Source organism: Delphinapterus leucas, chromosome 6 (assembly GCF_059928025.1).
Source record: "Delphinapterus leucas isolate spDelLeu-1000000601 "Yukka" chromosome 6, BTC_Dleu_Yukka2, whole genome shotgun sequence".
Taxonomy (NCBI): Eukaryota; Metazoa; Chordata; class Mammalia; order Artiodactyla; family Monodontidae; genus Delphinapterus; species Delphinapterus leucas.
Genome location: NC_143134.1, coordinates 114,297,191 through 114,306,881, shown reverse-complemented (window position 1 = coordinate 114,306,881; position 9,691 = coordinate 114,297,191). Strand labels below are relative to the sequence as shown.

General features: G+C 60.5%; 1 protein-coding gene across 1 annotated transcript in view; it reads right to left on the bottom strand.

The window, feature by feature from the left end:
• The window catches only part of ADGRD2 (adhesion G protein-coupled receptor D2), a 35,629-nt gene that overhangs the window by 5,188 nt on the left and 20,750 nt on the right, over window positions 1-9,691 (bottom strand). Inside the window, 6 exon segments of the mRNA XM_089913738.1 lie at window positions 4,908-5,088; window positions 5,678-5,823; window positions 5,825-5,970; window positions 5,972-6,036; window positions 6,039-6,072; window positions 6,075-6,111. Coding sequence (XP_089769864.1) covers window positions 4,908-5,088; window positions 5,678-5,823; window positions 5,825-5,970; window positions 5,972-6,036; window positions 6,039-6,072; window positions 6,075-6,111 — 609 coding nt within the window.

The window sequence follows — 9,691 nt, the reverse complement described above, 5'->3', positions numbered from 1 at the left end:
TTGCCTATCTACATTCTAGGGCCCAAGGAGAGCCTCCTAAGTGGGTTTGGGCTGTCTAGGGCGGGGCCGAGCGCCGAATGGGACGAAGGCAACACCTAGGTAACTTTCGGTTCCAAACTCGGGGGAGGCAGGATGGGGTGCGAGGGCCAAGGTGGGGGATACCAGGCACTGCTGGGGGGCCTTTGGGCCCCACCTCATCCCTGGGGCCCTGCCAACCCTGGGAGGCCTGGGAGATGCTTGGGCTTTCTGGGGACTCAGCCTCACTGCCACCCTGGCGTGCATCTCAGCTGCCATCTTGGGCAGAAGGGAACAGTCATTTAATGAGCATCTACTGTGTGCCATCCATCACTTCACTGTCCCTGCAGTAGCCTGTGAGGCAGGGGTTATAATCCAGAGGAGGCACTTGGCAAGGGCCCTTAGTTGGCCATCTGCTGGGGTAGATTCAAACCCGGATCCACCTGACTTCAGGGCACTGGCCCTTTCCTCTCTGTCCTCCGGTGGCACACCCACAGGCCCCAGGCCTGGCCCCTCTCACTTGCTTGGTGGCAGCAGTGAGCACAGCCAACTCTGAGGACTGCTTCCTCTGCTCCAGGTGCCCTTCCAGGACTTCGCCTGCCTTGTCCACTGGTCTTGTCCCATCTGCGCTTCGCAGCCGCTTTGGTAGGTGGCAGCCCCAGATTACAGATGAGGAAACTAAGGTGAAGTGTCCTGTCCAAGGTCACCCACTGAGAAGGGCCAACCATGATGCAAACTTCCATCCTCCTGACACGCCTTGACCAACGTGACTAGTTTATCTCCAGAGCCACCCCTGCTCCTCTGTTCAAATTAGAAAAAGCTGTGTGCTAGGCACACAGCTTGGCAGTGGCTTAGGCAAAGGGACAAAGCCTCCCTTTCCCTCTGGCAGCTCCAGAAGCAGACACCCTGGCTCCTGCCCCTGGAGACTGTTCAGTCTTGTAGGAGGACGTCACCTGGATCAGATTGTTACCTGATGTGATGCATCGTGTAACTGCACGAGATAAGGAAGTGATTGATTCTGCTCCCGGGGGGGACAGGACGTCTTCATAGCTGACGTGTCATCCAAACTGGGTTTTGAAGGATGCCCAGGGGTTCACCAGCTAGATAAGAGTTGGGGTCAGTCCAGGCAGAGGCAGCAGTGTGAGCAGAGGGATGGAGGGGTGTCAACCAGCAGTGTTTGGGGACCTAAGAGGAGTTATTTTGGCTGAAGAGTGAAGACAGTGTGTTGAGGGGGAGGGAGAGTATGGAGCAGGGGGTGGGGAGACTTGGAAAGGACACCTTGGTCCCCAACCCTGACCACCGGCCCGCCCGCCACCCCCCCCCCCACGCCCATATGATTAGTCTGGGAGGAGGCAGGGGCCCTCTGGTGGGGAGGGGAAGGAGTCAGAGGACACTGCAGGTGCAGAGAGTAGGGGCCGCCAAGTGCCCAGCCCAGTTCAGTGCCACCTTCCTGCTGCCCCTCCAGGCCCCGGCCCCTCCACTCCTGCCCCACAGTAGCGGGCGGCGGGCTTTGCCTAACCTGCCGGGGCCGAGCACCCCGGTGGGTGAACCTCAGCAGTGGTGCCCAGCCTGCCACTCCTCCCCGGGGGTACCGCTGCGTCTTCCCCGAGCAGGCAGGAACTACGCTCCTCCCCACGGAGGCCTGCTGTCTTTTCTCGCTGCCTGGGGCCTTCAAGGCCTTAAACTCGCCTCCACTGTGCGCACGGTCCCCTGCACACCCTCCTCTGGCAACAGCTGATTTTCCCGAGTGCCTGTGTGTGCCGGGCACTTGGACTAATACACAGGACAGCTTCATGTCACCTGTGGAGTGGGCCAGATGTCCCCCATTCTGCAGACGATGGACCGGGCTTCCAGAAGTTCAACAGCAGCCCCCATGCCCAGAATGAAATACCCAGACCCCTGTGTTGTGTGGTGGGCTAGCTACACCCCAGATAGATTTTGTCCCAGACTCAGTGCAGGTGGGGCCCAGGGTGAAAGTGACCCTGAGGCCGTAGAGGGATCTGGGAGCAGCTTGCACCTTGATGGGTCTCTGGGCTTCTTCTCATGCAGCCCTGCCCCACCTCCACTCACCGGCATCTGGAGTGGCTATACCGCTCCTCCCTCCCCCCAGGGAGGCTGCTCTGATGCTCCTCAGCTGTGCCGCGTCCTCTGGCAGCACTGGAGCCAGGCTGAGGTTAGCAGGACGGTGTTAACAGCCCCTGCACCCTAAGTCCCAGCCCCTGGGCCTCTCCTTTGCCTGGCCCCTACCTTGGGGCCCATCCTGGTGCCAAACCCTAACACATCACCACTGCTGCTCACCTTAGCTCTGCAACCGGCTCTACCCAAGAGGAGACCGGGACTCAGAGAAGAATCTTGCTCGAGGCCACAGAATCAGTGGTGCCAGGACCTGGTCCCATAGCCAGATTCTGAGTTGGGGTCCTCTCGCAGCATGACACGTCAGACCTGAAGCCGTTCCACCTGCCCTGGTGCCTCCTCCGAGCAGTCTGCCTGGATGGCTCCCACTCACAGCGACTGCCACCCCCTGACCTCTATGTTACCCAGCCGGGGAGACCCAGGTATGAGACGTGGAGACCTTCTCTGAGCCTCAGTTTTCTTTTCTGTACAATAGAGGTGATGGTGGTCTCAGGGCTGAGGTAAGGACCTGCAGCTCTAAGGTAGTACAAGGCTTAGCACCAGCCAGGTACACAAGCAGGTGCTAGTAAGTGTTGGCTGCACCTGCCCTGATGGTGAAGCTGGGTCTGTCTTGAGTCCCAAAGCCAAAGTGGCAGCTTCCCTTGTACCTCCCTCCTCCCAGGGAGACTGGCATCCTGTCCCCCTCCGCAGGCCAGGGTGACCTCCAGAGAAGGCAAGGTCACTACAGTACCGTTTATTATCAGAGACATCACGGGGCTGTCAGAACTTCAGGGCAGGAGGGGAGGGACAGAGGGGAGGGACAGTCACAGGCAGGAAGCTGAGGACAGAGCTGTGGGACCTGGCAGTGTAAGCGGGAGCACCAGGGCCAGGGCTTCCATTGGAAGGAGAGAGAGGCTGAGGCCCCTGGGAGTGGGTAGTGGTCTAGATGCTGCGTCTGTCCCTCCGGGGCCCCCGGCTGGGCCTTTCAGAGGTCCCCAGGTAGAGCTTGGAGGAAAGTTCCCATGTAATGTCTCTAGAAACCTGGGAGGAAAGTACACCCTTTGGGCTGGGCTGGCAGAGAACCAAGATGGGGACCCACCCTCCCAATATGGGGACGGGGCTGGGAACTGGGGCTAAGGGAAGACCTTGGGTGGGATTCTGGCCTGGGTGACCCTGGCAGTCTCCCTCTCTGAGCCTCAGTTTCTCCATCCGGAGAACACCTGCAATGCAGGGGAAGGGGGTGGTGGGGAGTTGGGGGGCGCCATGGACTTTCCGGAGGGAGGGGCAGGGCCAGGCCTGTGAGGGACACACAGCTGGCAGCCTTCACTCCCCCGCTCTTCTTGCTAGGGCCACCTGAGTGGGTCGCCTGGTGGGGCAGGGTGGGGGGCGGCTAGGGCATCGGAGGGCGGGACGGGTTGGGTGTTCCTCCGAGGCCAAGGTGGAAGCGGCTCCGTTGCTACGAGCGGCCTTAGCAACGCACCCATTCAGCAGAGACAAAGGCGCTGTCGCTTGAGTGCAGAGGCACCGCTGCGGCTCTCTTGTTCCCACAGACGCTGCGCCTGCGGGGGCGGGGCGGGGTGCTGGAAGCCGATGTGTGTGTGTGGGGGGTGCCTCTCGGCCCCTTCGGAACGCCCACAGCCTGCAGGGTGCCTGCGCCCTCCAGGCAGGCCTGCAGGGGCCGCCTCCAGCCCATTTTGCAGAAGGGGAAGCTGAGACTCAGAAGGACTGGGACACCTGCCAGGGGTGGAGGCCAGCTGGGGGTCTGGGGTCATACAGACCTGGGTTCAAATGTGCCTACGCTTACCCCCACGTGACTACTGCTGTGCCTCAGTTTCCTCATCTGTGCGGGTGGGGGCCCTGACCCCAGCTCTGCCACTGACCCTGGCTGGTCAGGGCTCCCCTCTATGCCTCAGCTTCCTCCTCTGCACAGTGGGAGGGCGACAGCACCCCCCTTTCCCCAGGCCACCACATGAAAGGAGTCAGCAGATGCCCGGGCTTAGCACAGAGCTCAGCCCCGGTCAGAGCTCCATAGGCAGGCCTCTGGCTCTGGTGGGAAGGAATTCCCTGCTTGGAGGGCTGGGCAGTGCTAAGCCCGCCCCTCATAGGCTTGTCTCTGGTTTAAGACTGTGGGAACCCAGGCCCAGAGAGGCTGGCAGCGACCAGGGTCCCTGAGGCTCCCCTCAGGGCAGGCCGAGCTCTCCTTGAGCGGGGCCTAGGTGGTCCCGGCCCTGCCCTGCTACCCACAGGCCCCCCCCATCACGCACTTGCTCCTCACCGGGTTTGGAAGCCCCTCAGACCACCAGGCCTGGAGCCCGGCAGCGCCGGCCTGGGAAGGGGTCCCAGACTCACTCCCTAAGTAAGCCTCTGCCCAGAGCACTGCATTATCACTGACAGAGCCCACAGGGCGCTAATGGGGGACTTTCAGGCACCAGCAAGGAGCGGAGTGAGGGGAAGAGCCCCTCAAATTGTGGGAGGTCGGCTGTGGTTGCTTCTCAAATCACTTCCATTCCGGTACGGTGGGGCTGAGGGGGTGTCGGGACGCCAAAGGGAAAAGGGGAACCCCCTGAGGTGGGAGCTACACCTGAAGCCCTGAATGTGGTCAGCTGCACGGCCTGAGGACAGAGGAGGTCTGTCGGGGGGTGTGGGCCCCGACTCCTGCTCCCCTTGCTCTGGGGGCCCTCGGCTACCCTGGTGATGACTCTTCTACCCCCAGTGGCCTTGGCATTCAAGTTCTGCCAGCCACTCCCAGCCCCCTTCAGCCTGGTAACTGAGGGACGGGCCCTCTGGATCCCCAGGGGAAGCCCCACCCCAGGCCCGCCCTGGTCCCTGTGGTTTCCCTGACCCTGCCGGTCACACTTGCTAGCCCCTCGGCAGAGTCCTGCCACCCCTGTCCCAGCCTCACCGGTCTTTTGGGTTCTGCAATGGAGGAGAACGCTGTGGGGATCCTGGGGCCGTGCGTCCCTAGTAGGGGGAAAACACTCGAGCAGGTGAACTTATAGGAGGCTGAGGCAGGAAGCTCTCTCTCTGCTCCCCCCACTCTGGACAGGAACCTCATTATCAAAGACCCTAAGAATCCACTCAAAAGTTTCCCTCATAGATTAGCGATGAAGAAACTAGGGCCCAGAGAGGGAAAGTAACTTGCCCAAGGGCACACAGCAGGGGAAGTAAGAGCTGGGATTTAAATTCCTGGCCTGACCCTTAAGTCATTCAACCCGTGCCCTATCTCAGGGCCCTGAACCTCATCCACCTACCTGCCTTTGGGAACCTTCCACATTCCTTCTGCATGGAAACCCAGGGAAAGTGACCCTGGGCAAGCTCTGCCTCTGGGCTGGGCACCAGGGACCCTTGTTCCCTGGTCGTGGCGATGGGAGGAAAGGAGCCTTTTCTAAGCCATCCCCTTGGTCCCGCAGTTGCAGAATTCCCCAGGCCTCAGTCTCCTTGTCTTTAAGATGGGCTAATGGAATCTGCCGTGGCCCTCCTAGCTCAGCCCGAGCACTGGGGAGACCGATGCACTAGGTGGCACTTGGACTTGAGGGTGGTGTGGTCTTACCTCTAAGAGCCAGGTGTCTTCAGGGTGGAGCCAAGACTACTGGGTTGTCACGGGCCACCTCCCAGGGACGTGAGGGCCTAGGGTGGAACCCCGGGCCCGCGGGACAGGAGCGAGCCTGAAAGGAAAGGACGTCAGTGCTGGGATCCGGCCGTAGGTGGGACCTCCCACCGTCCCACCCCACGGACCCCCGGCCTGCCCACCGTGAATGCCTCCGCTGCCGCCTTCTCAGTCATCCTCTGCGGGACGCTCTGGACCTGGAGGATGGGGCCAGGGTCAGGGCTGGGACCTTCTCCTGACCTCCACGGGCCAGTCGCAGAGCCCCCTGCAAGTAAGCCCTGCCCGCCTCCACCCACATCCCACCCTCCAGCAGCCAGTATCCCCTGACTTACCTCCCCGAGTTGTAGGCTGCATAGACCAGGAAGATGTATGGCCCCCTGGGGACAGACCCGGGGTGAGGGTGGGTGTCACTACCTGGGAGCCCCATCCCCTTTCCCCCAGTGTCTGGCCTGGCACCGCAGCAGACACACCTCCAGAGACATTTAGAGACACAGGAGGATGAACACAAATTCTGCCCTGCCCCCCAGTCCGCCATGGGGAGCAGGCAGTTGTGACATTCTGTGGCAGAGAGAACCAGGAGGGGCCTTGCCCCGCTGGACCCCCTGCCTTCAGTCTCTGGTCAAGAGGCAGCTGTCTATCCTCTGCCCTCTATCCCTCTAACCCTCTGCCCTCTATCCCTCCAAGCCCCACCCCCCTGACCTGCCCCATCCTCACACCCTCACCATGTTGCAAGGGTGGGGAATGGGAGAGGTGACACCTTCCGGAAGCTCCAAGGCTAAATCAGGTCCAGGGACAGCAGACCCTGGTTGCATTCTGATTGTATCTCTAGCTGAGTGCCTCTCTGAGCCTCTGTCTCTTCATCTGGAAAGTGGGGAGGAGGCCAGGACTTGCTTCCGTCTGTGTGTGAAGGACTCAGCACAGTGGCTGAGTCATAGCTGGCTCCTTCCCACACATGCGAGGACCACGACGGCCTCGCAGCTCACAAACCACTAGCACACTTGGGGTGACACTTGACCCTCACAGCAGCTCCATGGTTGCGGGTGGGGGGATTCATTCTCCCCATTTGATGGAGAGGGACCCTGGGGCCCAGGGTAGGAGACAGAGCAAAAGTGTGACTCAGCGGGTAGCATGTGGAGCCTAGGACTTCCTCAGGTTTCCCCTGGACAATGTAACAGTTCTTCCCCAAGAGGACACAGGTGAGGGGACATGGGGTTCCTTGAGGCCCTCTAGTTTCCCAGGGCTGAGAGCTGGAGCCCCAGAACCTGACTACTCCCCCTGGCTCCCAGGCACCAACTGGGTTGCTACCAGCCCCAACTCTGCCCCTAAGACAGACTCTGGGTCTCCCAGCCCCCCACACCCAGCCTCTGCTTTCTCCAAAGCCCCTGCACAGCCTCCCCCATCCTGTCTCCTTTTACTCACTCCTCACACCCAAACAGATGCACTCCAACCCAACCACACCAGCACCTGCCTAACATCCTCCAAGGCTCCCTAGTACCCCTGGGGTGAAGTCTGAGCTCCTCACAACAGCTCTAGGGACCCTGCACAGTCTGGCCCCCATGTTCCCTCCTGTCCCCTTTCTCACCAGCTCTCCCAATCCCATGTCTCCCTCCATCTGATCCCACTGTGCTCCCCTGACTTAAAACATTCTTCCCCCTCTCTCCACACAGAGTTCAGGTATTAGCTGAGAATCACTGCCTCCAGGGAGTGCCCATTCTGCCTCCCCATACGGCCCCGACTGCCCCTTAGCCTTTCAGCCTCAATCGTGCCTGCTGTGGTTGTGTGGTTTTGGTGTCTGTCTGTCCCTCAGGCTGAGACCCCCAAGGGTGGGTTCCTCGATCTTGAGTTCCACCACTTTCCCCAGTATGCAGCCCAGCATGGGAGGCGCCGGGGAAGTACGTGCTGAATGACCGAATGACACAAATGTGCTCACGTTCACGGCGCTCCTGATGTGTGCCAGGTGTTATGCTTTGCCCTTTGAAAATATCTTGCCGGTGGAACCCCAGAACGGTCCCACGAGGTGGAGAATATGATCCCCCCCTTTATATAGATGTAGAAACTGAGGCCTGTCTCAACTTGTGCAGGCCTCCCAACAACAGTCTCAGACAGGGTAGGTGTGAGCTACAGCTAGTTGCAGAAGTGAGGCTCTGCTCCCTGGTCACCTTGGGCAGGTCCTGCCCAGCTTACGCCCAAGACAGAGTGAGAGAGGGACGGGGCTGGAGGTGGGGCAGGGAGAGAAAGACATGGAGAGACAGCAGGTATGATGGAAGAGAGAGGAGAGGGAAAGGCCAGGCCTGGGGAGGGAAGCAGCCGGGAGGGACACAGCTCTGAGCCTAACTTGGGGACCTGCCCTGAGACAGTCACAGGAACATCAGAGTGGGCCCAGGTCTCATGCCTTCTGACTCCCCCATAAGGCAGCCTCTCCCCTCCTTTACCAGACCTGAAGGTCTGAGGCTGGTTGGGAGGGGGCAAGAGAGGTGACACTCAGAGAGAGGGAGAAGCAGGGTAAGGGACCAAGAGACAGCGGGTCAGAGCCCAACAGAAGGGGAGATATAGAGAGAGGCCCAGGAGGAGCCAGGTGGGTCCATGCCAGAGGAGGCGGGGACAGGGACAGGAGCCTGTGACAGAGCCTGAAAGACAGAGAAAGAATCCCAGGGAAAACTCAGAGACAGAGACGAAGTAATGAGACACCGGGAGAGGAAAGGACCTGCCCTGAGAGGGAAGCAGACAGCGTGGTGATGGTGGCTCTGGCTCCCTGGCTGCAGCTCTGCCCACCTGAGGGCCACAGACAGGGATGGAGCTGGAGTAGTTGTCATAGCAACAGGATGCTGCTGCCCTCGCCACTCTGAGGCAGAGTGGAGAGACCTGGGTAGGGTCCCTCTGCTAAGTGAGCTGAGCTGGAATTCCAGCCCGCGGAGCTCTGGGAGTGCAGGGCTTGGAGGAAGGGCTTCTCTGTGTCCATCTCTGTCTCCAGCTGCTCAGGCCCCGCCAGGTCTCTGGGAGCCGTGCTTCTTTAGGAAGAGCGTTGGAACCCCAGTTTTTCTTCACTCTCCCGGCCCCTCTCTGGGCACAACCTCCATCCTCCCTGAGCAGTCTGCACCCCCCACCTCCCACCGCCCCTGTCCTTTCCCCTCTCCATTCCCATGCCTGCCTGGTAGAGAGTGGCGAGTCCCCAGGGCCCAGGGGGAGAAGACAACATGGACCAGGACCCTGGAGACCAACCCCCTTTGCACCCTCCCTTCTTCCTGCCTCATCCCTCCCTTAACACTTCACTCCCTGGTCTTGGGCATCGTCTGCCTCCCCGACTCATGTCACCTCCACAAGAACAGGGCATTTTGCAGCCTCCTTTGCTGCTGTGTCCCTGGCGCCTAGCACAGTGCCTGGCCTCTAGTGGGCATTCAAAACATCTCGCAGGGATAGATGAATAACTAACTGGATGAGGGTGCCCCTCCTGACCCCAGCTCCCCACCCCCCCACTCCCAGCCTCGGCAGCTCTTCCAGGAACCAGGCCCCTCTGCGGTCAAAGCTGAATATCCTGATGGCTGAGAACACAGACTCTGAACTTGGGCCCCAGCGCTCCTCCTTCCTACTGTGAGGCCATGGAATCTCAGTTTCCCCGTTTGTAAGGCCTGTTCAGAGATATAAATATGATCCTGGTCAGGACTCAGAGCACGTAGGCATCCATCAGCAGAAAGCCCAGCTCTGGGACACAGGGACCCTGGACAGAGTTTGCACTTGATTTCCCGAGCTTGTCTTTGTCAATCCGTGGGACACCTCACTTTTCAGCCCTGAGAGGGACCTGGGCTCGGCAGAGCTGGGAGCGGGGAGTGCAGACAACAGGAAGAGGTGCTGGGGGGTACAAGGGAGGCTGAGGGGCAGGGCAGGGCAGGGGCGGATTGGGCCCTCCTTGGACTGACCTCCCTCCCAGCACTCAGCTCCCAGGGCTGTGGCTGTTTGTGT